This window comes from Perca flavescens, chromosome 16, assembly GCF_004354835.1.
Source record: "Perca flavescens isolate YP-PL-M2 chromosome 16, PFLA_1.0, whole genome shotgun sequence".
NCBI lineage: Eukaryota > Metazoa > Chordata > Actinopteri > Perciformes > Percidae > Perca > Perca flavescens.
Window position 1 is genome coordinate 11592234 of NC_041346.1, and position 26872 is coordinate 11619105.

A 26872-nucleotide genomic window follows, 5' to 3' on the forward strand; every position below is an offset into this window, starting at 1 on the left:
CATTTAAAAACAAAGTGTTGACTTCATACCATTTTGTGAGATTAGACTACTTTATATGACCAGAAATACTGTACCCCGCGTATGTGAGTATATATGATGATGTTTTTGTGATAAAATATCCAGCTTAATCATTAGCGCTCATAAATCGCCCTTCACCAAAATACCCCGTCAAAAAACAGACGGGCAGAGTCAATTCTGAAAACTGAACATTTAAAAGTAATGACTTTACATTTCAGAATGTGGATTGTGACATAAAGCGGATGGTACAGGCAGTACCTCACTGTACGGGCGTGGTATGTTTGTATGTTTGGCGACTGTAAGAGGGTTCAGGGCCACGATGTGTCGTGTGTGACATGTATTAAGCAGCAGTCCTAGCAACAGCGGCCAAATGTTTGTATAGGGAAGAATGTTGTGCGTGCGTGTGTGAAATGCACCCTCTGCCATGTTTATTGTTCCACAGCTTTGGAGTGCTAGCCTCCAGTTGACTGATATATGTCTCCCTACTTCCTGTTGCTCCCTGAATGGGCCAATCAGAGCCAGCGAGGCCACACACAGGAAGTTCCTCTGCGCTGTCGCTGAGTGAGGGGGATGTCACATCTTCGTCACAATGTCAATACAGACGCTTTCCGTGGTTCCCACATAGGTTAAAGCTAATGATTTGAATGGACAGGATCAGCATTGCCGTTGCCAGCGAAATTTATGACGCATTGGAAAGGTCAACAAGACATGTAAAGCTGAGCTGCTGATGTGCCAAGACATCCAGGAATTGCAGCACTTTTGTTGAAGCGTTCAGAAAATGTCAACAAAATGAAGAATGAATCGAATTTCTCTGCTGCAAAAATTGTACTAAACTAAGGCAGATTATCATTACAAAACAGGAAGTGATTTTTCATGGCAGTGTAAATCTCTGGTCCCCAAACATCGAGAGCTGTTATTGCAAAATTGGCAGGAAGGTTAAAGAGTCCATTCAGATAAACCTCCTGTTTGGAGAAAGGACAATCGGCTAATTCTCTGAGAGTAAGTGTTCCTTCCCAGGATCTGCAGCTGGCTTTGTGATACATTTTAACTCAGACCTTTCAAAGACAAAGCAAATGGAGACGGAACTGACTGAAACCACAGATAAGAAAGGAAACAGCGGTGATGGAAAATGGGGAAAGAAAGGACAAAGGAGGATAGAATGGGGGGAAAAAAAGGGTGAAATGAGTGAAGACTGTAGCGCAAGACTGAAGTGACAAAATAGAACGTTTCAACCCCCATTTCCCAGTCTTCTGTCTTACTCGTATCCGATGATGGACATGCTTCTATAATGGATCCGCTCACCAAGGCGAATTAAATTCACACAGTTGCTCTGTGTAGGATTCCACTGAGGGAGATTTGGCACGTGAATACTTGCTGTTGACCAGTTGCAAACCATCTTAACATTGCTGACCGTTGAGGCAATGGAGAAACCTAGAACTTCACTGGGTGTGCCAAAGTTGTACATTTTCTAAATTGACAGCCCCACAATAAATTATCTTTTAACCCTCCTGTAGTCCTTTCATCAAATTTGACCCATTTTCAAAAAATTCTATATCAGAAATGTGGGTTTCTTTCAACCAAATAAAAAAAAAACGTAATGTGGATGTTTCCTTTACTTGTTAGACACTCTTCACAAGTAAAATAAATTAACAGTTCAATACTTCTATTGAGTAGGTGTTTTATTTATTAATTGAGTGTGGAGATTTTGGAAAACTTTGTTTGCATGTAAACTGAGACAAACCTTGGTTTAGGCAGCCGAGGAAGTGAGGAAGAGAAGAGTGAGGAAGAGAAGAGCGAGGAAGCGGTTTGTTGCTGCTGTTGCTATTTTCGGGATTCTGATTGGCTAACGTGGGCTTGAGCTTCTCGTTACACTGCCACCTACAGGTTTGGTGTGCTCTTGATGGCATTGATGGCATATATATACACACGGAAACTTGTTGGCCATTTCGGATCAATTAAACACATTTTTTTATTTTTTATTTATTATACCTCATTCATACATTATGAATTATTAAGACTAATAGTTAAAATCAGAGGATGTTGAGTGGATCAGAGACTGCTATATGTCAAAGTTTAGTCAGGATATTGTTTTGAAGCCATTTCAACATTTTAAACACCCAAAACTCAATGGAAGTAATCATGAATTTTACTTGCGAAGAATGTTGTATGGGTTCCATACCATACAATGTGCATCCATGTTATTTTGGGGCCATTTGATTGAAAGAAACCCATATTTCATATGTAAACAACTTTAAAAATGTGTAAAATTTGACCCAAGGACAAGACAAGGGTTAAAGCATTGACGGCATCTATACACACGGGTACGTGTAAACGAACACTTTTCTGAAAACTCACAGCTGTGCACGATGTTATGTTTGAAAACGGAGAGTTTAAAATGTCCGTTTATGAAAATAGCCGGCCACGTGTAAACGTAGCGTGTGTCTCTGCTGACTCTGCAGGTGCTTGTTAGGGTAAGCAGGAACACCTGAGTGTTCCCAGGTTATTTAAGCTGAGCTGCAGTGAAAGCTCTGGTCTCTCTGCCTGCCGGCCGCCTGCTTGCTTTTTCAGCTCTAAATGTTTCCCCGTCGGTTTGGTTATGTTGTTGTGGCCCTCGTATTACTTCAGTTTGACGCAGAAGTTACAAAACAAAAACAAAAAAGTAAAGATAATGCATGTTGTGGTGGTGGTTCTGTTCCAACCTTCTCATGCAATGAAAAGGGAACTGAGATACACTGGAATTGATCACAAAATATCCAGTCTCAGCCCACAACGTGTATAAAAAGGAAAAGAAATGAAAGGAAAGGAAGAAGGAGTAAAGGAAGGAGTAAATATGGTGCAGACAGATAAATCAGTAGGAGGCAAAAAAGTGAGGAGAGGGAAGAACACAGAAGGAAGTGGGAGTGAAACGGTCTGATCCACAGTTTAGATCAAGGAGAAGAGGGCTGACTGGTGCACGGCCAAACTCCATGCTGCCTACTATAAACCGTTTACATTGGACATCGCAAAAGAAAACACACACACACACACACACACACTGGGAAGCAAACAGACACACTCACAAAGTTATACAGTGTTCTCAGGAAATCACTCTGAAAATTCACTGTAAAAAACGGCTTACGTAGCACTGTCTACAACCTGTTTTTCTACTTAAATTCTCATCTCTGATCCCTCTTGTGGTGAGTAATAACACTGCAGCATCCACATGGTGAAAAGCTTCTTTTAAATAAACAGAGATAAAGAGGCATTTAACCCTTTGTTGTCTTCCCGTCGACATGAACTTGTTGGGCATTTCGGATCAAAATTGAAAATTAACTTTTTTTGTCAATTAAACTAATTTATATGAAATTATACCTCATTCTTACATTATGAATTATTAAGACTAAAAGTTAAAATCAGAAGATGTTGAGTGGATCACAGACTGCTACAGTACAGGCCAAAAGTTTGGACACACCTTCTCATTCAATGCGTTTCCTTTTTATTTTCATTTCTATTTACATTGTAGATTCTCACCGAAGGCATCAAAACTATGAATGAACACATATGGAATTATGTACTTAACAAAAAAGTGTGAAATAACTGAAAACATGTCTTATATTTTAGATTCTTCAAAGTAGCCACCCTTTGCTTTTTTATTAATAAGGGAAAAAATTCCACTAATTAACCCTGACAAGGCACACGTGAAGTGAAAACCATTTCAGGTGACTACCTCATGAAGCTCATTGAGAGAACACCAAGGGTTTGCAGAGTTATCAAAAAAAGCAAAGGGTGGCTACTTTGAAGAATCTAAAATATAAGACATGTTTTCAGTTATTTCACACTTTTTTGTTAAGTACATAATTCCATATGTGTTCATTCATAGTTTTGATGCCTTGAGTGAGAATCTACAATGTAAATACTCATGAAAATAAAGAAACACATTGAATGAGAAGGTGTGTCCAAACTTTTGGCTTGTACTGTATATGTCAAAGTTTAGTTGGGATACTGTTTTGAAGCCATTAAAACATTTTAAACACCCCAAAATCAATGGAAGTAATCATTAATTTTACCTGCGAAGAATGTTGTATGGGTTCCATACCATACAACGTGCATCCATGTTATTTTGGGGCCATTTGGTTGAAAAAAACCCATATTTCACATTTTAAAAACGGGTCAAATTTGACCCAAGGAAACACAAGGGTTAAAGCAGAGAAAAATGTAGGGTCAGAGAAAAAGCAATGTGTAGATATTCTACACCCTCTTTGTCTTTCCAATTGTAATAACCAACAATTGCCATATTGAAATCAATAAATGAATATAGCTAATTCTCCCTTATGTGCGGTGATTATACTACATGTCTGTCTCTGTTCAAGCCTCAGTCCCACTGTTTGTTGAATAACTGGCCTAAAATCATCAATGTTTTAGGGCACGTTTGCTGCAGTTATGTCTGTGGATGTGGTTATTTATTTTTACTGTTGTTCCACACTCTTACCATTAAGCCACACCGGACACGGCAGCCTAGACGGGGCTACTGCCTCCCATTTATTTTCAATGAGGTGTAGCAAATCATTTGTGGAGGACTGATGTTGGCACAGTGAAGGCAGGGCCTGAGGATGGTGGTGTTGGTCAGCCTGTCCATCTATCTGTCCAACAATTAACTACAGAATAATTAACATATCTCATTGATTCATAGGGAATTCAGTATTGGGTATTCCCTGTCCCCAGATAAAGTTTGTAATAATTTTAAAGATGTTGTAGTTATATATCTGAAGTAGCACTGTGACCACATTTAAATAACATCATCTATAGCCAGCTGTTTGTTTTCACAGAGGTTTTTTTTTGGTCAGATAAGATGATTTTACTTCTTTTTATATACTACTTTCTAGATTTGTAGATTTATAACATAATGTCGGCACAGGGGATGCATGCACACCTTAAAATAATATGATATAATACGCCTAGAGCTCTAATACAAATGTGTTGAATTATTGTTTATTTGCAAGCAATACAAAGTAATATCATACATATCAACCTGCATTGTAATGTTATGTAACAAATAACAAAAAAAAAAAAAAAAAAAACATCACACCAAATTTAAAAATTAAATAAAGCATGTCGTTCATCTGAAAAGCTTTTCCAGTTGACAATATAAACATTTTCTGTCACTTGATATTAATCTCTTAATGAAATAAAACAAACTAAAGAAATCATTAACAGCTTTGAGTAACAAAGAAGACTGATGACACAAGAGATGTTGGTAATACTGTTCTAAAATATGACTCTAATTTAATTAAAATGAGCCCAGAGAGCAAAGATTGATCTGTAACAGAGAGTTTCTATCTTTGTGAGAACATATTAAATATTGACTCTTTCAGAATAAGGATATTTTTGAACGTCGAAGACATTTTGCCCATTCTTCACTTACCAACGAGTCTATTTTAAGGCATGGGAATGAATTTAGTTAATGAGTTTTTGCAAAATTCCAATTAAGAAAATGTGTGTCTGTGCTTCAGTGAGAGACTTATGGGTGATGACGCAAGTTGGTAAAAAATTAATAAACTTCAAACTATTTATACTATTGCTGCTGTAATTTACTCACTTCTTATGTCAAACTGTGTGTCAAACAGTGTCACAAAGTAAAGTTAGCACAAAAAAAAGACAAAGATCAACAACATGAAAAAGAAACAAATAAGTAAAAAGAAAATGCCCAATAATGGAATAGCAACTTGTCCATATAAAACAACCAACAGCAATGGTTTAAAGTGATTGTGTGCCACTGTGGAATTTGCTAGAGGTGACAATAACAAGAAAGGTGTTTTAAATGTTGTTACTATGAAGCGTCCAACTGTTATGTCCCAATCTCTGTTAAGTAGTTACAAAATGAAAGAGAGGGAAAAAAAACAATTCCATATGCAATGGATGGAGCACAATGTTTGAGTGCATATGTATCTGAAATGGTTATGGGTATATCTGCATGCTTAGTGGCTTCAAGTCCTAAAAGGCTAAAGCTCTGGGATCAGGGTTCAAAAAAATGCATTCCTTTACAACTAAACTGCGTTCTCAATTACATTTTGAGGCTATGTATGTATGCATGTATTTCCTCCCAGATTGTTTGTTCCAAAACGTCCTCGTACCAGCGACAGGCGCACGTTGTGACATGGTCGCATCACGTGGTTAACGCGATTTCAAACAAAACTACTTGGTTAGTTAAAGGCAACAAAACTACTTTAGGTTAGGCTTAGGAAAAGATTGTTGGATGATTTGGATTAAAATAAGTAGCTTGTTACGTAACTTGAGTTGCATACGTATGTTAAGTAGGCTATGTGACGTAAATTGAGGACGTTATGTAAGTCCGTTTCACATGGGACACAAGCAGCAGCCTCCTGGGTAGAAAGTCCTGTGTTTGTTTGACCCATCCATCCATCCATCCATCCATCCATCCATCCATCCATCCATCCCAACGTCCTTCCCAATGCAGACGTTGAAGGTGGACTTTGAAATATATCTGTGATGCGTCGAAAACAAACCAGAAGCAGAACTTTTCCCTCAAAACTTAATTTAGAATGCAGTTAAGTTGTATGGGAACATAATTTTCAGGAGACAGGGTTAAGAGTCTGTTCAGACATGAAAGTAACATTGTTCATAAATAAAGCCGACCTGTGCGATGGATGTGTGCTGGTGAATGGTCAGGAGTGATGTTTTAGGGTCTGAAAACACTACAGCATTCCTGAACTGTGAATTGAAAAGTAATATGCAAATGACTAAAATATGAGAGCTGTTTATGATACAAAAATGTCTGGTAAGGGTAGGAGTTTGGGTCTCCTCAAAAGACAAATTGGGCAAGAAAGACGGCTGAAATCACTTTACTGGTTTGGGTATTCTATGTACATTTTAAAGTGTGTTTTCCGGCACCAGATTATTACATAAATCTGTTGTTTTTTATGCACATTTATTTGTGAAAAGTTCCTAGGTTAGCAGTCAGCCTCAGTGTCAGCACTCATGCTTAGTGTGCTCTGATGGATACGCTCCAGTATCCGATGTATACTACTGAAGCTGGGCCGATCTGATGGGTGTGTGCTCCAACAAAGCCTCATCAGATTATACAGCTCCAGAGGACAGTTCTCAGGACAGGAGAGGATGTGACCGTCCCTCACATAGTAAATAACCTCCTCATGACCCATACCGTAGTACGGCTGCATCCCATTGGAGAAAATCTCCCATAACACCACGCCATAGGCCCAGACGTCAGATTCCGTGGTGTAGCGGTTATAGAAAATCGACTCTGGGGGCATCCAGCGTATGGGGATGGCGTCATTCTCGTTGGCTTTGTAGTAATCGGCCGAGTAGATGTTTCTGGAGAGGCCGAAGTCCGCGATCTTCACCACCATTTCCTCCCCAACCAGGCAGTTCCGCGTGGCGAGGTCTCGATGGACGAACTTGCGCTCTGACAGGTAGGCCATTCCGGCAGCGATCTGCTTGGAAATTGACAACTGCTCGGCGCAGGAGAGAAGTCCCGCCTCCAGCTCCGAGGAGAAACTGCGACCGGACAGGCTGGCGCGGCTGAGGGTGCGCACTGATTGGCTCGGAGATCGGCGACGCAGGAACTCATTGAGGTCACCGTGGGCCATGTACTCGAACATCAGACACATGGGCTTACCCACTGCGCACACACCTGGGGAAGAACGAATACAGGCGATTTTATTTCCAGCTCTATGACTTTCAGATTTAATAAGTAGGCTTGTGAGTTGTGCATTTTTCCCACCACAGAGGTTTGCGAGTACAAACACAAATACTCAACCACAGAAACACATCAGTGACATAATTAAACCACGCTTAATAAAGTGTGTTTCCTTCTTCTACAGTGTCACACAATGAGTTTGTTCACTGTAAAAGGTAAATAAATATTCAGTCCAGACATAAACACAGACGAAACCATCTGTTATGTGTGCATGCTCACAAATAAACTCTCACGCATAGAGGATGTACAGTCTAGCATTAGTAGCCCTGTCATGTAAACACAGCGTGTTGGTAAATTAACTTTGTGTTCTTCTGACCCTGTCTGTGCTGTGGGGAAATACTCAAATTGCGGTTGGGGTGATTGCCAATATCAGATGTGATCAGATGTGATTCAGATACAAAGGACTTCATTTAGGTTTCTGTAAACTTGAACTATCGTGTGTGTGTTTCGCAGTAAGGGCTTCCACAGCTTCTACAACTGAACATGTTAGCTTTTCTTTATTTGGAAAGAACACGTTTTGATGTATTATTTTTATGTCAACGCCAGGTATTAAGGGTGTAAAAGCAAATTGGTGAATATTCATGGGCAGAAGTTTGCCCTCACCAAATTCATTCTACTCTATTTACTACATATTTACTTTACCTCCTATAAAAGACTGTCTGTCTGCTTGCTTGTTTATGTACGCATTCCTCTAAATGCTTTTTGCAATGTACAGTACACTGCTTAGAGGAAATGGAGCACAGCCTCCAACAGCCCTGCAGAAGTTGGTAGATTGTGCCAATCATTTTAGCTGGTATTCACAACACTGGCCTCAGATTTAGAGTACAATATAGCTCTGTGGGAAAAATTATTACATATCACCAGGTTTGCCAACAAGAAAAGGAATAACCCCCTGGACGCCCGTTTTCAGTTTCTCTTTCTCTAGCCAATTTTAGTTTGAGGCTTTGCAGCTCTTGTCTGTGTTCTTTCCAACGCAGACCATGATTGGTGCACTTCATGTGGTTAGTGCACTGAAATGCACTGAGCCATATTGGCCATAATCATAATTTTGATTTAGTGCACTTCGCTGCCTCTGCTTCTGTGTGAAACATGAATTAGAACCTCACTGACCTGCCACTAACCAAGTCATTTCAAAAACTTTCAAACTTTGTTCAAACCCACAGAACAAAACAAATACTGGTGGGATTTTAGGGAAATGTGTATAAGATAATGCAGACTGTTTCCATTTGACGGAATTGTGCAGCCATCGACATAGTTGGGATCAGGATGTTTTTTTAACTGTAATATTTTGCCACTGTTATGACCAAGTCAGCACAAGAATTGCAACAACAACATGTTCACGAGAAGGTGAGACTTGGAGGTCATGCTCTGTTAGTTCATGTCCTGTGGGTCACAGCGGGGGACGGTTCCCCAGAGAATGAGCTCTGATTACAGCTCCCTGGTGTGCGTGCGTGCGTGCGTGCGTGCGTGCGTGCGTGCATGCGTGCGTTGTCCACAAGCAGGACTGTAATCCAACAGTAGCAGTAAGGTCAGTGGCTGGCTCAAAATGTTTCACTCCGTCGCTAAATATACAGAACACAGAGGCCCCCATCCTGCACACACATGCATGCCACAAAATAATGACATGCAGACATATACCATCTCTAATTCTGACACATTCATGTCATGGATGATATTCATGTCATGGATGATGCATATGTTTTTACACATGATTGGCGATGTATTATTAGCCAAGAGGGTAATTAGAGGTTAACTTAATAATCAAGTCTGGTTTCAAATGCACCAGAGACTTCAGCATTGTGACTTTCTGGATGAGTCATCCAAAAATGAATTGTCAATCAAAACAGAAAACATATACTACTATTGTTTGATGAACGTGGTTTTAAATAAACTTCAAAATCACTCAAGCAGTAAAATGGACCAAAGTAAACAAACTTCTTTCAGCACGGCCAAAGAGCAACGGCCCCGTTGTCTCACTGACAGTGCCAAATAGAGTAAGTTGTATCTCTAAATATCTTCCTGTAAGTATATGCGAGCAGTCTGTATTAGATTAGATAGGCTGTATTAGTGTAAAAGAAAACTAAAGAGGACATTTGTTTTACTCAGGCCAAGAAAGGCACATAAACTGCCAGCAGCACGTGTTTACTGGCAAACAGTCCTATCTGTATCTCTAGTGTGTTTTATTTTAGCACTGCAGGGAAATAGATCTGAAGAAAAAGACATATATTTAATTATAAGAATTATAGTGTGTGAGTGGAAACTGGGCCTGAAATAGCCTGAAAAAAAAAAAAAAACACACACAAAAAGAAGACAAAAGAAGACATTTACAAAGGCTGTTGAGTGCATTTCCCCTTTTATAATATTGAGAATATTGTTTGACTTTGATCATCTAATTTTGATGTAGTGTACTGGAGACTGATTCATTGTCTATTTCCTTGGCTGTTGTTTCTTAATGAGCATGATGTGCACCAATTGCAGTGTGTGCTACATGGTGGGGCTTAAAGTTATGGTTCGGAGTAATTTCACCCTGGAAGTAAGAGCGCTTAGGGCCGTCTACAAATTACAACACCGAAAAGAGATACAACAAAAATATGTATTAATTTAATGATTAAATAAGGTAATGTATCCAAACTTACCTCAATTATAACTTGTCTCCTGCTAGTTATACTACAGCACTTACTTAAAAAAAAAGTAAAATGGTGCAAAGGACCCTAGGGTGAAATTACTTCGAACCATCACTTTAATAGTAAAGAGTAAAGAGCAGCATCACAGGTGACACAGATGATGGCTTGATTACGGAATGACGCAATTATCCAACAGGATGTCTTGAACACGTTGACTAAACAAGTATAAACAGTTTGGCCACTGATGAAGATATGAGCTAAAACATTGGTCAGCAAAGCGCTGTTTTGAGTAAAGAAGATTACAAACCGAGCAACTCCTTCAAAACCACAATTTTTCCCAAAAGAGAACCAAGTTTTTTTTTTCTTTGCCTATAACCTTCACCATACCTTAACCATACATACTTAACATGCCAGGATTACAATTGTCCCATACACTTTACCCAAACTTGATTATGCTCTAATTGCCCAGATTGAATATTTTAGGGAAACCAAATAAAAACGTGACTGTGGACATTTTGCAAATCTGTGATAAACTGCTCAAATTGCAAAAATTAATAAGAGAAAAATAAGCCAAGAAGGAATCATTTCCTCAAGAGTTAGTTGTTGGACTTTAGACTAGTCTTTTTAACTGTACAGTACAGTTAAAAGAGTCGTCCACAAAGTAAAATAATGCACAATCATCAAAAACAATTTTTCTGATTTTGCACAGCTCCTTCTGGAGCCACAAAAGGCTTTTTACAACTATTTTCACATATGCTGTAGTACTCCCCAAGACCTAGACTTGAAGAAGAAGAAAAGACTGACGAGTGAAATGAATGGAATTCCTCTTTAACTATATGCACACAGTGATCTGGTCGGAGCCCTCGATTTGTTAACATAGATACCTTTGCTCAGAAAGTAGTTAAAGAGAGAGAGATCTCACAGCTCATTCTGTTACTGTGTTTATGGATGATTTAATAAGAGTAACAGACACATCGTGTCCACCGCACATTATCGCTTTCTGTGTTTCCATATCTGTTTTTGCACTTTGCTTATCTCTCAAGCAAACACACCGATCCAGCAATTGTACAATGTGAAATCCAGCTGTGAACGCAACCTTTTTGGAATCTGGTTTGATCTTTTTTTTTTCTCACTCCTAACTCGTCAAATACGGCAGTGTGCATAGTGGCTCTCAGCGACTACGATGCACAAGGCGCCCTACAGTGTCTGTTTGAGACATGCGCTGGGCTTCTTACTGCTTGACCGTGCCGCGGTGAGATGACGTAGTATGAAGAGCGACAAGGTCTGCATAGGGCGGATAATAATAAAAATTGACAAACGCACACAGGACTTTTACCCAGGAGACCGCTGACTTATTTCAAGTTATGTTACGTAACCTAGGTAAGTTGAGTTACGTACGTAACGTACTTAACCAGCGTCACAGACGCAAGTTAGACACGTAGTCCACAGTTAAAGAAACTTACTTATTTGAACATAAACCGCATTATTTTTCTGACCCAAACAAAGTGGTTTTGTTGCCTAAACCTAACCTATACCTTGCATTTTGAAAAAGGGTTTAAAACATGACACCAAGGGATCCTGACCAAGCGGCTGTACGTGACAAGTTTGGAGTGAGAAGGTGTTGGACGCACTAACTAACACACACACTACTAACCTAGGAGTCGTACGATGTTTGGATGGTCAAACTGAGCCATTAGTGCTGCCTCTCTCTGGAAGTCATTCTGCATGTCAGCTGACGCTTCCTCCTTCAGCATCTTCACAGCCACCATTGTGAAAGACTCCATTGGCATCAGGCCTGGTGCTCTGCAACAAACATGCACAAACATAGTCAAGCACAGACAATGGATGCATGCAGCTGAGCTATTCTTCCAGAAAAGAAGGAGATTATTTAACGATTTGTGTCAAGATATTGCTTCTTTCGCAGCCATCTGCATGTGGGTGAAATTATTTTTTAAATTTTATTTATATAATATTTTATCGTTGTGGGTTTTTCCGATAATGCGTTAACCAGATTTCTGTAACCATGTGTTTTTTGAATGTGTGTCTTTTTAAGTCTACCAACAAACAACCTAGCAACTGTAAATGTCAGTTACTTGGAGGAAACATACCCACACTTCCTGTGTTGGCTCCCTGGAGGGGCAAGCTAAAGTCAGCATGTTGTTGTAAATGTATATATAGTTTGCACACACAACTACTCACACAAAAAGATAGAAACGCTCACTCAGTCACTGTAATACTAACACACACACACACACACACACACACACACACACACACGCACACACTGGGAAACTACAGGTTGAAGCCCATCTGTCAGAGAAAATATTTACTCCTCGGGTCTATTTAGGTCTCCCAGTATGTTGCATGTGTGTGTCTGGGTTCATGTATGCATGAGCACACACAACCCAATGCATGTGCTGCCTGTGTGTTTATATGTTTGTTCATCTGTACTCTTGAGTGCATGTGCTTACAGGATATAGTGTGTATTTGCACGTTTGTTGCCTGTTGCTGGTAATGTATGCAGGTATGTGTTAAGTTTGTGCTCTTTTTACTTCTGTCTATGTAAGGACACATTTGAGTTTTAGACTGTCAGGGTCAAGATATGGTTACAAAAGTGAAGACATTTTGGTCAGTCCTTACTTTTGTGTTATGGTTAAATTAGGTTTGTAGGTTAAGGTTGGGTGTCTAGTTGTGATAGTTAAGGTTACCGATGTTGACTAAGGAATACATTACACCAATGCCCTCACAGTTTGAATGTGTATTATGTTCCCAGGGGTATCTATGTACTGCACCATTCCAGTTGTCAATAAGGGATTATCAGCTAGCCTGAAGGACATCTTCCAGATCTGCATGGCTACATGCAGGTGCTATTGTGAAAAGGCCATCAACTGCTAGAATACTGTGCTAACTGTAATATTATATACCCCCATTTATAGCGTGCTCCACATATTGGCATTAAAGCTCTATGTAGTGTCCGTGCAAAATCATGGACAGAAGGTCAGCATTCTCAACTGCAGTTATTGGCATAATGCACAATTAAAGCATATCTGCTGTCGCTGTATTGCAATTTTGCAGCAGTCTAGTATCAAAACACTAGGGTCCTTAGCTCAACTATGGATGTCTTCCAGAAGGCACTGTCTGAAAATCTGAACCGTTATCTCTTATTTAAAATATATAGCATCTGCCCCTCTGTCTATGATGGTCAACCCCAATCCTAACTCTGTAAGTTCCTCTCTGTCAAAATGTGAGTTTATTGTTTGTGTTGATTACAGGCTCCCGGTCAGGGACACCACAGGACTGAAAGAACTTTGGGTGGAATTAAAGTTTAATAATGCAGTGTCATAAGGTTAGAAAAACTTTTAACCTCTTCATTTTATCACTTCAGCCACCCTGAATTCTTGTGCAAAACATTTTAATTAGCTGCAAAGGTTATCAGTCATGGATGTATTGGCTTTCAGTGACTGAGCAAATAGATTTGAAAAGTGCTTGGTCAATACTGTACAAAGGGTTAGACAGGACTCAGTTAGGATGTCTTATTTCTGCAATGAAAATGTGTCTCAACTGGAATATACAACCACTGTTCTGCATGAAGAAGGAAACCACACATTTCCCACAGCCACCTCAAGCATAAAATATAGAATTGGGTGTAGATGTTGTTGTTGCCAGTGTTTTATAGTTAAGTATGACATTTCAGAAATGCAACTGTATGCTACTGTTTGACCCAGGTCTGGTATTTAGTCTGATCACGGGGATTAGGTTGAGACATACGTGTCTTGCTGAGAACAGCGTCAGTGTGGGGTGAAAGTGACACCTGTAGCAGATCACCCTGTGACTTTGCGAATGACGCAGCAGTTCTCAGAATGACCAGTGGCCTTGTTTAGCCACTCTATTCCCCCTGTCTCTATCCGAATCCTGTCTCACCCATTTCTCTTACTCTGCCTGAGAAATATCCACTTCATCGTGCAGCAAATATGATGATGACATGGCAATATTAAATATTAGCCTAGTAATTAGCGTAAGTAATACTATTGCAAACAAATGTTCGTCTTTGTACAGTCTCTCTCCCATTTGGGGGTGGTAGGCATAATTTCTTTTTCTCTCTTTTTTTACTCAATTAGATAAAAAAAAAAAAAATATATATATATATATATATATATATATATATATATATATATATATATATACTGTATATAATTTTGAGACTGTCCTCCCCCAAAATAATAACAAATAAGAGCACCAAACAGTTGGGGTGGGTCAAACAAACATAGGACTTTCACCCAGGAGACCAGGGTTTGTGTCCTGTTTGAAAATTAAAGTTCACAGTGAGTTATTTAATTTACGGAACAAACGGAACTACTTCATGGTCTGTGGCATGTTTTACCAGAAATGAATTAACAGAGGTACTAATTTTAACTCAAACCACAAACTTTTTTTCTAAACTTAACTAAGTAGTTTTGTTTCCTAAATAAAACCAAACTTATATCTAAACCTTTACGTTTAGATATATGGAAATTAAACACTCTTGTGGGTTGTATTTCCTGCCACTGCTAGGGGTTCATGAAATTTCCCTATAGGTCGTATTAGAGGGTAAAAATAAACAACCTATATGGTCATATATTTTGAAGGACTTTTTGATCATTTCCCCTTTCCTTACCTCGTCTGGTTTATCTCACCTGGCTTGAAAAACCCGTCCAAAGGCTCCCTCTCCAATATCTCTAACATATTGGATATTATTTCGGGGATACTCTAGGGCCAGCAGCTTTGTGTTCAGCAGCAGGGGAACCCGCTGGTACATGGGGTTGGGGTGGAGTCGATCCAGTAGCATCTCTGATGGAAGAGCACTCAGCGTCGGGGTCTCCATTGCTCTGCGGAAAGAAAGGGGAAGTGAGGAGTCAAAAAAGGGAAGAGATAAATAAAGAACTTCTCATCTTGTCTTTATCTCACCTCTTCCGGTTTCTCCACTGCTTCCTCCGTCTGCGGCAGGCGAGGATGCTGATGGTGAGGAAGACTGCGGCTGCAAGTGCAGCCAGGAGGATGACGATGACGGACATGGAGTAAGACGGAGACGATACAGCGGTCGTGGTAGGGAGACGAGGAGTCTGACGAGGGCCTGCCGACTCTGGCTTCATCACTAACCCACAAAGAGATCATTAAAATCAAGTCAAGAAAGAAACCTCATCTTGGTTCTAAATCATCTTAATTTGTTTCTGTGTTGGCCCGGCTAATCTATAATCGCATGTTAACCACTAACTGGCGAAATAGCATCCTAGACATTCTCTGTGATGGGTGGTTCTTTTTAGTGAGAGTGCCAGGGATTGGAACAGAACAGAGGACAGTTGAAGGCAGTACAGTACCTGATGCTATGACCATCTCCCCACACTGCGGCACAGCGCAGTACTCCCAGCGTATGTTGGGATTTGAGGTGTAACACCAGGGCTTGTCGCTGATTCCTCCCGGGTTCCTGCAGTGATTGTCTGAGTTCTTTAACTCTGGAATTACATCCACAGACAGCCGGTGCTGGTGGGGAACCTACGGAAAGAACAACATGGAGAAAATCAAGCTTTTTCTAACAAAGCTATGAAGCAGTGTTGTAGTCGAGTCACCAACTGTCAAGTCCAAGTCAAGTCAAGAGTAAGTTTAAGAGTCCAGAGAATAGCGACTGGAGTCAGAGTCCAGGACTCGAGTACTCCATCACTGTCTGTTACACATAAAAGTAGTCAGAAACCATCCAACTTCTGTGTCTGATTTCATAAATGCTTGAATCCGATTTTCATAAATCCTCGAGTCAAAGTCATCAGTGCGCGAGTCCAAGTCGAGTCACGAGTCCAGAGAAGAGCGACTTGAGTGGGACTTGAGTCCGAGTCCAGGGCTTGAGTACTCCATCACTGGTATAAAGTATTATCAAAAAGCAATATTCAGTATGTAACTAGCTATAAGAGGAACAGGAAAACATTGGGGGCCTTTAATTCTTGACCTGTCAGAAGTTTACCGTTGCTTCTTTCTACTTCCTACAGTGGTTAGGTGAATAGGTCAAGGATCCCTGGGAGTCTGGAGGTGTTTTTTAACCCTCTGAGGTCTAAGCCATTTTATCCAATATTTGATCAAGTAATAGACATCATTTCTTTTAGGGGAACCTGGGCTATATACTGCAGGGATGTCACATGAATGTGTATATTGTTATATGACTATAAAGACAAAATAAAAAACTAAACGAAAAGAGAATCTCACAGAAATGTATCGAAATCAACAATAAAAACAAAACCTTTGGCTTTAGAAAATAGTTATCCTAAGTCTTGGCAATCAGGGGAAACAAAAATAAACTCTAACACAAATATGAAAGTATTATATTTTTTTTTCCCCATAAAAGTCTAAATTCCTTTATCCAAAAAGTTAGTTGTGTCATTTTCAATGCATTATCTGTCTGCTATTTGACATCAGTAGGCCAAACCCCACTCATTTCAACCTCCAGGATTCATTCTGGTGTCTCTTTATCACTCTGCCAGGACCTTCCAATACACACACATAGACACAGTAAATAAGGCCCTCCTGTAAGGGCTCTCTATTGGCTAAGCAAAGTCAGTCCTTAAATGAGTTCATGTGATTGATTGACACACCTGTCAGTCAAGGCACATTATCCAAGATGGTACCCAGCTTACGTGATACATCAGTTTTTGGTACAAAAAAATGTCTAAATACAGTAAATATCCGTTCAGTTGTGGATTTATCGCTTTGGAATTACTTGTGTAAGTCTCTGAAAAGCCACTGTCTTCCTGGCCGGATTTCTAAGCTTCTGGAAGGGCTACAAAGACACCGAAGCACTTGTTGAAAAGTTGGAGCTAACGGCTACGAAGCTACAAACAAAGTGAGATGCTGGGTTAAAAGGTTGCAGAGCAAAGCGTTGATTTGTGAGTAGATTTTTGGATTCATAATTATCTGTTCATATGTTACAAAGACACTGTTATTCCCTGATGGATTAAAAGAGCTTCTGGATGGCCTACAATTGGTAGAGGACCTTGTTGAAATGGTGCATTTCTCTGCTTCTAAACAACAAAAAAGTAAGTCTCTACACTGTATTGATCTGGAGATATTGAATAAGACATTTAAAGTATGTATTATCCTGTCGCGGGCGACAGCGTTGACTTTAGAGTTTCAAGCTTATTAGTATCTGTTTTGTTCTGTTGCTGACCCAATGCTTGGAAAGGGCATTGAGAAAACTTGTCTTGAGGGTCCAGTAAAGTCTGATCAGTACATCTATTGCTGTATTTCTTTTTCTAAAATGTTCAAGAGCTGTTTCAATCAGATTTGGACGGACAGAGTTTTAACTTTTCCAAGAAATTTCTTCTTTTCTTCATTAACAAATAAGTTGGCCTTTCAAATAATCGAATACATTGCTCAAGGCCCTGTTTAGGGCCTTTGGTAAGGTTACAGTTTAATAACTGCAGAGGGTGTAAAATGTACTAGAGTGAGGAACATTAGGGGTTGCACGGTTGTTTCTGCAATCTAAGAGTGCCAACTTAAATACTGAACATCTGGTGTCTTTGTGTGTCATGAGCTTTAGTCATCAAAAGAGCATTGGTCCAACTTATCCCAAGAGATTATAAGTTATGAGCTGAAACGGCTGAGTTCAAGACATGTGCTGCTGAATCTGAATGTGCAAAGCAAACTGCTTACAGGGTTGACTTTCCACTGTTGCCAGAAATGGTAAAAACAAGTCCTCTTCCCTAAATGACAAGATAGGTAATTTGTCATTGCCTTGCACAACAATCCATATTAACATTTCCTTATCATGTTTCAGAATGACATGGTTTGTCAATGCTGCCAAAAACTACTTGATTGACTAAAACCGCTTGGTTGAGGTTAACGAAAGACTGCGGACATGGAGTCCAATCATCCACCAACCTTCTCACTGAAGAGGTTTCATGGCACTATAACAATGTCACGCTCCACGAGCCTTTGTTAATGAGGGTGCACAGTCATTATTCTAACGACAACCACGAGAGGTCACTTTACAAGGAAAGCAAAGGTTGTGTAAAGTTGCTTGAACAAATGAGCAATGACGTTCTTCCGGTGAGAACGTTCTCATTAAAAACACCAAAGAGTCACAGAACTAAACACAAAGCTAGAGTCATCGAACAATATCACATCACATAAAACAACCAATCACCTAAGTATTGCACATGTAAGCAATTGAAAATGTTAAAGAACAAGTTGATAGAGTAACCTGTTTTACAAATACCATTGTGTATGTTTTACATCATTGTAGGTTTAATATTAAACTGATGCTGAATAATACCCTTACAGTTCCTCAAGTGGCATATACTGCTTTTAATGTATTAGTAGAGTTCTCAACAATGGCTGTGCAAAGAGAACGAATCAAAGTTTTTAGTAGTATTTCTCTGTGACTCAGCACAAAATAAGACCCTACTCACACTATGCACACTACAGCATACTGTAGATATGTGCTGACCATATATTTACCATGGAGGGTAACACATGACATGTGGAACATTAGTGTTTGGAGCTCATTTCCTACAGGACACATCTGTGCAGAATATTATATATCCACTATAAAAATAAATACACAAAAAAACATTTTCTTAAAACATCTGCTCTGTGATCTGAGGAAGGTAAATGATGACTTTGGACTCAGCCATCGCTAGATGATCCTGCGTTATAGATTTTAGAAAAACGACACTGACTGCACAAAGTATTAGGAACAGCTGCTGTTCCTGCGACTCTAATGGACCAGGTAAGAAGGTGAAAGTTGCACTCTAGTTTCAGCTGTAAATCCACCATCTGTAATCATTTTTAGCTATTAATCAGTATTCATGCAACACTATCCCAAAAAAGAAGAATGTTGATTCTAACCATATTGATCTACCTCATTTAGTTAAAAAAACAACATATAGGCCATATAATTTCAGCAAGAAAAAGGTGCAATCAGCTTCTCATTGCCTTCTGGGAGAACTGTTACAGACATTATCCCAATCACGCTATTATTATACTTACAACAGGAAATGAAAGCTTTGATACTGGCCAGGAACTTAACCATAATATTCCAAATAATCCCATTGTGTTTAACAGCCTACCTTTTTAATTTAAGTTTGGCCTGCACATCATATCACATAACTCCAGTGTTTTCCTGGAAGTAGCACATGCTACATTCCTGCTATCTTCTTAGTAATTTAAAATCCTGAATTTGGGGAAGACCAGTGCAGTGTCCCAAACATTTTTAGACGGCACCCCTTCGAAGGACATTTTTTTGGCACCGAACCGCAGCCCAACCCCCAATATTACATATTGTACCGTCCCACTGGAAACCGACAGAGGCACGGAGGCCACCCAGCTCATCAAGCTTTCTGTTGTCACACTGCAGGTTGACAATGACAATGATAACAGTGGCAGGTTTAGCAGATTTCACGGTATCATGTTATCATCATCTTTGTCCACTGAAATGACACTAGCAAATGTTGTCCGCTGTAGCTTGCGGCCAAATTAAGCTAGGGTTAGCTAAATTAACTGGGTAAAAATGCTGTCTTTGGATGACTTTTTAATGCATCAATGTGACTCATTTTAAATCTGGAATCCTGTAAATACTACACAGTGTGAGTCATGAACAGGGCTTTTAATAATCATAACCTGTAACCCCACAAAATAATGTAGTAGGAAATACTGCTAGGTTAAGTTGCTACTGTAGGTTGTAAGACACAAAGACTCATTTTTTTTTCACCAGTATGTGCTTTAATGTGCACACGATTAAGGTGTGGGAGGGGAAAAAAAGAAATGTTATTTTTGAACTGAAAGGCCAACATTGTCCGGAGAGGAAATTGGAAAAAGGACAGAGGGACTGCGCTGATATTTGTGAATTGCATTAGAGAGAAAACGTTTTTTGTGTGTGTGTGTGTGTGTGTGTGTGTGTGTGTGTGTGTGTGTGTGTGTGTGTGTGTGTGTGTGTGTGTGAGAGAGCGAGTGTAACATGTTAGTCTGTGTCAGTGTTAAGTCTGTGCAGCATATGCGTGTGAAAGCTAATTGCTTCCAGAGGCAGGATGTGACATGATGAGCCCCTCCCTCTCTGCTGACCTGGCACACACTCACACACACACACACTCTGCACAGGAGAATAGTAACAGCTAACCCTAACAGACTCCCTCACTGAGCAAAGCCATAAAAACATGAAGAGGCTTTTGGGCCTGTGTATGTGTGTGTGTGTGTGTGTGCGCATTTTTGCACTTGTAAGCACTGTTTTTCTGTTTCTGGTTAGAGGTCAGGAATTTTTGATATAAAAGTGCACAGACAAAATAGCAGTCACACTTAAGTTAGAAACTTAGACTCTAATACATTTTTATCATAATATATATATATATATATATATATATATATATATATATATATATACACACACACACACACACACACACACACACACACACACACAGTGAGGAAAATAAGTATTTGAACACCCTGCTATTTTGCAAGTTCTCCCACTTGGAAATCATGGAGGGGTCTGAAATTGTCATCGTAGGTGCATGTCCTCTGTGAGAGAGATAATCTAAAAAAAAATCTAGAAATCACAATATGATTTTTTATTTATTTGTATGATACAGCTGCAAATAAGTATTTGAACACCTGAGAAAATCAATGTTAATATTTGGTACAGTAGCCTTTGTTTGCAAGTACAGAGGTCAAATGTTTCCTGTAGTTTTTCACTAGGTTTGCACACACACTGCAGGAGGGATTTTGGCCCACTCCTCCACACAGATCTTCTCTAGATCAGTCAGGTTTCTGGGCTGTCGCTGAGAAACACAGAGTTTGAGCTCCCTCCAAAGATTCTCTATTGGGTTTAGGTCTGGAGACTGGCTAGGCCACGCCAGAACCTTGATATGCTTTTTACAGAGCCACTCCTTGGTTATCCTGGCTGTGTGCTTCGGGTCATTGTCATGTTGGAAGACCCAGCCTCGACCCATCTTCAGTGCTCTAACTGAGGGAAGGAGGTTGTTCCCCAAAATCTCGCAAAACATGGCCCCGGTCATCCTCTCCTTAATACAGTGCAGTTGCCCTGTCCCATGTGCAGAAAAACACCCCCAAAGCATGATGCTACCAACCCCATGCTTCACAGTAGGGATGGTGTTCTTGGGATGGTACTCATCATTCTTCTTCCTCCAAACACGGTTAGTGGAATTATGACCAAAAAGTTCTATTTTGGTCTCATCTGACCACATGACTTTCTCCCATGACTCCTCTGGATCATCAAAATGTTCATTGGCAAACTTAAGACGGGCCTTGACATGTGCTGGTTTAAGCAGGGGAACCTTCTGTGCCATGCATGATTTCAAACCATGACGTCTTAGTGTATTACCAACAGTAACCTTGGAAACGGTGGTCCCAGTTCTTTTCAGGTCATTGACCAGCTCCTCCTGTGTAGTTCTGGGCTGATTTCTCACCTTTCTTAGGATCATTGAGACCCCAAGAGGTCAGATCTTGCATGGAGCCCCAGTCCGAGGGAGATTGACAGTCATGTTTAGCTTCTTCCATTTTCTAATGATTGCTCCAACAGTGGACCTTTATTCACCAAGCTGCTTGGCAATTTCCCCGTAGCCCTTTCCAGCCTTGTGGAGGTGTACAATTTTGTCTCTAGTGTCTTTGGACAGCTCTTTGGTCTTGGCCATGTTAGTAGTTGGATTCTTACTTATTGTATGGGGTGGACAGGTGTCTTTATGCAGCTAACGACCTCAAACCGGTGCATCTAATTTAGGATAATAAATGGAGTGGAGGTGGACATTTTAAAGGCAGACTAACAGGTCTTTGAGGGTCAGAATTCTAGGTGATAGACAGGTGTTCAAATACTTATTTGCAGCTGTATTATACAAATAAATAGTTAAAAAAATCATATATTGTGATTTCTGGATTTCTTTTAGATTATGTCTCTCACAGTGGACATGCACCTACGATGACAATTTCAGGCCCCTCCATGATTTCCAAGTGGGAGAACTTGCAAAATAGCAGGGTGTTCAAATACTTATTTTCCTCACTGTATATATATATATATATATATATATAATATTTTTTTATAAATACAGACATTGTTGTGTTGAATGTTATCTGTTCAACAATTCTGCCGTATTCTAAATGTTTCTTTAATTAATCTTTATTTTGTGGTGATTGAGATTGGCAAGCCATTATGAAGTCATAGTTTTAAACGTGTGACACAAGCACATGGCACATTCCCATTAGCAGACACTGAAATGAAGTCTTTTTTGACCCCACCCTCTATTCACGGGGTTATTTTGTATCTGCAAAGCATATTTAAGTTGTAAATAAGTTCAACACATTCTTTAGCAATGTGACATTGTGGCTTTAGAAACACCACTCACACATCCACATGCACACACACACACACACACACACACACACACACACACACACAGAAACCATGATACCTGTTGGCTCCATGACTGACACGGTATCCCAGACCTCGTCACATTCACGCTGCCTTGGTAGAAGCGGCCTCTGTCATTGTAACATGTTGCTGTTGATAGGAAAGAGAATGGATATAAGATTAACGTGTTATTTTTTAACATTTACCATTTAATATATGACAAAATACATTCATGTTGCACTCAAACTCCTTCCCCCTTACTTGTAATTTCATCGTTCTTGATGTCTGAAATGAAAAGAACAGATATCTAAACAAAAACAATACAAGGAAGCACAGCTAATACGTAATCTGAAAAAACAAAAACATCACGGAGAAATCCGTAGAGCACTGAAGGTCAGTTCAGTACTGCTAAGATTATATTACAGAGCAAACATACACACAATACTACGCCTACTTTAAAGCATACACCACACACACACACACACACACACACACACACACATGCCTGCAGCTTAATGACCTCATCAGTATCAGTGACCTGCAGTTTACCAGGCCAGGCTTTTTTTGGCCATAAGCAACTGCACCCAGCCAACTCCTGCTTTTCTTTTACATAATGCTCCATTTCCTTGCTGCGCTCAAGCTGTTTCAGCAGTACAGAATTAACAAATGTTAGATTGAGCAGATTCTCGCAAAGCAACTAAAAAGAGGTGAAGCATAAAGTCCATTTGATCTTGAATTATGTGGGTTAATAAGTGTATTTTGTTCTTCTTCTGTATGCAAGCTCATGCGTATGACCCATTTACCAACTAACTCCTTAGAAAAAAAAAAACATGACAGTTTGACAGAAAACAATGAAAAGAACATGCTCCATGGGTGAAACATTGAAGAAACTCTTCACATTTTGGATGATGTGCTTGTTTTTTGAAACAACACACAAACTTGTCTCAGTAAGGGATATCTTACCTAAAAAAGGGACATGTGTACAAGCATCAGGGTCTGTGTGAAGACTTGGTAGGGCCTGACAGTTGGGCAGCAGTGAACTAGGAGTGTGGGACCCAGGGACAGAGCTGAAGAAGCCAGGCTGGACTGAACTGCTGCCCTCTAGTACTAACCACTCCTTATGGCAGTACAGCTCCTTCACGGCCAGGCAGTGTTCTCTGTTTGGTAAAGGAAAATAACATAGATTATGCTCCTTCTTTCGTTCACTCTCTCCTATACTGTACTTTCCCATAATGGGCGGCTGTTAGCCTGGCTCCGCTCAATTTTCATTTTCCTTCAGTACTAGTTTGCGGTATATTCACAGGTTTTCTCTGGCCAAATATATACTGCTCCAATCAGCGAACAGAGGGAGTGGCTGAGAACGATGATGCTGAGGTTGTGCGCCAGTTTGAGCTGTAGTTCCGTAATGGCGGCGGAGAAAGATACAAGTGAGGCCATTCGGTCCGTTGTGGCAACGCTGCCGAATATCCAGAAGTTAAAGCCCGAGCAAGAACAGTCTTTGCTGAGTTTTGTTGGTGGCCGTGATGTTGTGGCCCTCCTCCCCATCGGTGTTCGGGAAAAGTTTGATTTTCCAGCTCGCTCCGTTAGTGGTGAAGGAGTTGGCTAAGGCAAACGCTAGCGATGCTAAGCCGACGTCACAACCAAACGTTAGCAATTGGTTATGGCCGATCCAGAGTGGCTCTGGGCAGATCCAATAGTTTTAAACTTCAACACAGTACCCGCCTTCGAGCAAGTTAACACTTGTCAATGGAGAGTGGCCAGACTCTCTGTACAAATGAAATGTACCAGAGTCTGGTAGGACCAGGCTAGGCGGCTGTGGCTCAGGTGATAGAATCATGTGTTAGTGTCCTTGGGCAAGACACTGAACCCCGAATTGCTCCTGATGCTGTGGCATCGGTGTGTGAATGCGTGTGAATGCTTATCTGTTGAGTAGGTGGCACCTTGTATGGCAGCGTCGGCCACAGTGTATGAATGTGTGCGAAAGGTGAAGGGTTCCTGTAGTCTGTGAAAGCGCTTTGCTAAGACTAGAAAAGCACTTATATAAATACAGTCCATTTACATTACTGTTCTAACAGAGTGGACAGGTGAAACACTGAGACAAGTGTACTACTGTACCTGCAGACAGGTTTAGGTGCCGGTCCTAACCCTGACGGGTTGCAGTCTGGGAAGGAGGAGTGGCAGAGCAGTGAGCGTACCGCAGGGCTACACAGCATACTGAGTCCTTCCAGCTCCGTCCACCAGCTCTGAACCAGGTACTCCTGCATGTCCTCGGGGTCCGAGAGGGAGGAGTTAAAGAAAACCAGCAAATCATCTCGCAGGATGGTGCGGCACACATCTCCACGGTACGCACTGCAGTAGCCTGCATTGCCCTTGTAAAGTCTGTGGGAAGTAGACACACACAAACACAAATGAGAATTGATTACTTGAACCAAGGAAGAAGAAAACATTAAGATCCTTAACCGTGCTCCTGTAAGATATTGGTTAGTGTAGGTCAAGTCATTGATGTTGACCTAGTACTGTAAATGGAGTAAATAAGCATATTCCAGATTATTGTTTGTTTGGCTGCAACTATATATTGTACAAGAGTAGCCATGGACTTGACTTCATGAAGTGTCTCATGTAGAGCACAATCTGACTATGCTGACAGCTTAAATATTTACTGACGAGATCTTTAAAAACATTCAATAAAGAAAGGTCATGCCATAACGTGTCAGGCAGAAAGGAATTATTAAAATTAACAGATACATTTGGTATAGCTTGTTGATATAACCATGTTTGCCTATAGCATTTTTTTCTGGCTTTATTTATTTGTGTGGAGGACAATCATTCTATAGGAAAGACGAGTTCATCCATCCAATAGCTTAACCCCCCCTATCTGTTGCAGGACTGGAGCCCTGATAGCAAGGTGAGAGAGATGAGTATACCCTGGACAGGTCACAGACTCATTTGTATGTGCTAGTCTGCATTAGCAATGTATCCAAACTCGACCTGGATAAATTCAAGTGACTATGCATCGACCTCACTGGTAGGAAAATCTTGTAAAGTGAAAATAGAAATAAGAAATGGCTGTGGTTATTAAGTTAACCGTGGCACTGCCCTTCATCTTCTTCTGTATTAATAATGCCTGGACCCATTTGTAATTTATGTTGATGTATATTTCATAAAAAAGACAAAAGCCATTGACCCCTATTTTCCACTGGGCGCGTCGCGACCTCTACTTGCAGCCATTCACGTCAATGCTTGATATTCCGCCGCGCCACTAGCCCAGCAGCGTGCGTGAAGCGACTCTCTGCTAAAGATACGCGGCCAGGTCTATTTTCACACGAGCAGTGGGACATTCGGACAGCCGGCCAGGAAGGGAAACAGCGAGAGTATCCAGTCAATTTACCAAAAGACACCCGCCACAATCTTATATGTCTCCTCTACAAAACCATGGAAGACAAGAGATTCATCTCGGAGGTGGAAAAACATAACCGACACCACAGATCTTTTTTCTATAAAGACAACACCAGAAAAGAGAAGGCATCAAGGTTAATTGCAGAAGTGCCCGGAGTGGAAGGTAGATGCTAGCTTAAAGCTCCATTGTGTAAGAATTTCTCCCATCTAGCGGTGTATATGACAACCAACTGAATATTACTTTCTAGCCCTTCCCATTCCTAGCACGTAGTGTCTAGCCACTCAAATATTAACTTTGGTCTTGTTGCTTTGCCTGTCGCGTTGTCGTTTTAATTCTCTTTTTTTTCGCTTCCCTGGCGAGTAATCTCCCCTCTGGCATTCATCACGGTGCCACTGAGTGTAAGAGGGCGAAAGGCGGATGTATGTCCCTCTTTGGCTAATGTATTTTAAAGATTGGAGGCGCAACATGGCGGCCGTCACTCGAGCGACTCGCTCCTATGTATTCTAAATGACATTCTGTGTTTACGAGAATACTTTGATTAGCTGTAGGAAGTAATTGCACATGAATGAGCACATTTGTGAAAGAACAAAGGGGGTGTTGCTAAGAATCAACTAAAAAACGTACACAATATAGGTTTAATAAACACCGTACTTGTAGATCGGGGTGAGAAATAGATCCCGACTACGGGTCCCCCAGAGCTGTCAGTCTTCTACTGTTTTGGCTGACAGTTGGTGAACTTGTGT

At 40.4% G+C, this 26872-nt stretch overlaps 2 protein-coding genes across 3 annotated transcripts in view; one reads left to right on the forward strand and one right to left on the reverse strand.

Moving 5' to 3' along the window:
• Window positions 1–5058: 5058 nt before the first annotated feature.
• The window catches only part of musk (muscle, skeletal, receptor tyrosine kinase), a 43735-nt gene continuing 21921 nt past the window's right edge, over window positions 5059–26872 (reverse strand). For both annotated transcript variants that reach the window (XM_028601865.1, XM_028601864.1), the window contains exons 9-17: window positions 24848–25111; window positions 23696–23889; window positions 22994–23017; window positions 22794–22882; window positions 15711–15885; window positions 15301–15487; window positions 15030–15221; window positions 12011–12159; window positions 5059–7666 (exon numbers count right to left, since the gene is read on the reverse strand). In XM_028601865.1, coding sequence (XP_028457666.1) covers window positions 6966–7666; window positions 12011–12159; window positions 15030–15221; window positions 15301–15487; window positions 15711–15885; window positions 22794–22882; window positions 22994–23017; window positions 23696–23889; window positions 24848–25111 — 1975 coding nt within the window. In that variant the 3' untranslated portion in view covers window positions 5059–6965. The remainder of the gene's footprint in view (window positions 7667–12010; window positions 12160–15029; window positions 15222–15300; window positions 15488–15710; window positions 15886–22793; window positions 22883–22993; window positions 23018–23695; window positions 23890–24847; window positions 25112–26872) is intronic.
• rassf6 (Ras association domain family member 6) overlaps window positions 16983–26872 on the forward strand; it is a 50033-nt gene continuing 40143 nt past the window's right edge. Inside the window, exon 1 of the mRNA XM_028601866.1 lies at window positions 16983–17261. The gene's annotated coding sequence lies outside the window, so the exon portion shown is untranslated. The remainder of the gene's footprint in view (window positions 17262–26872) is intronic.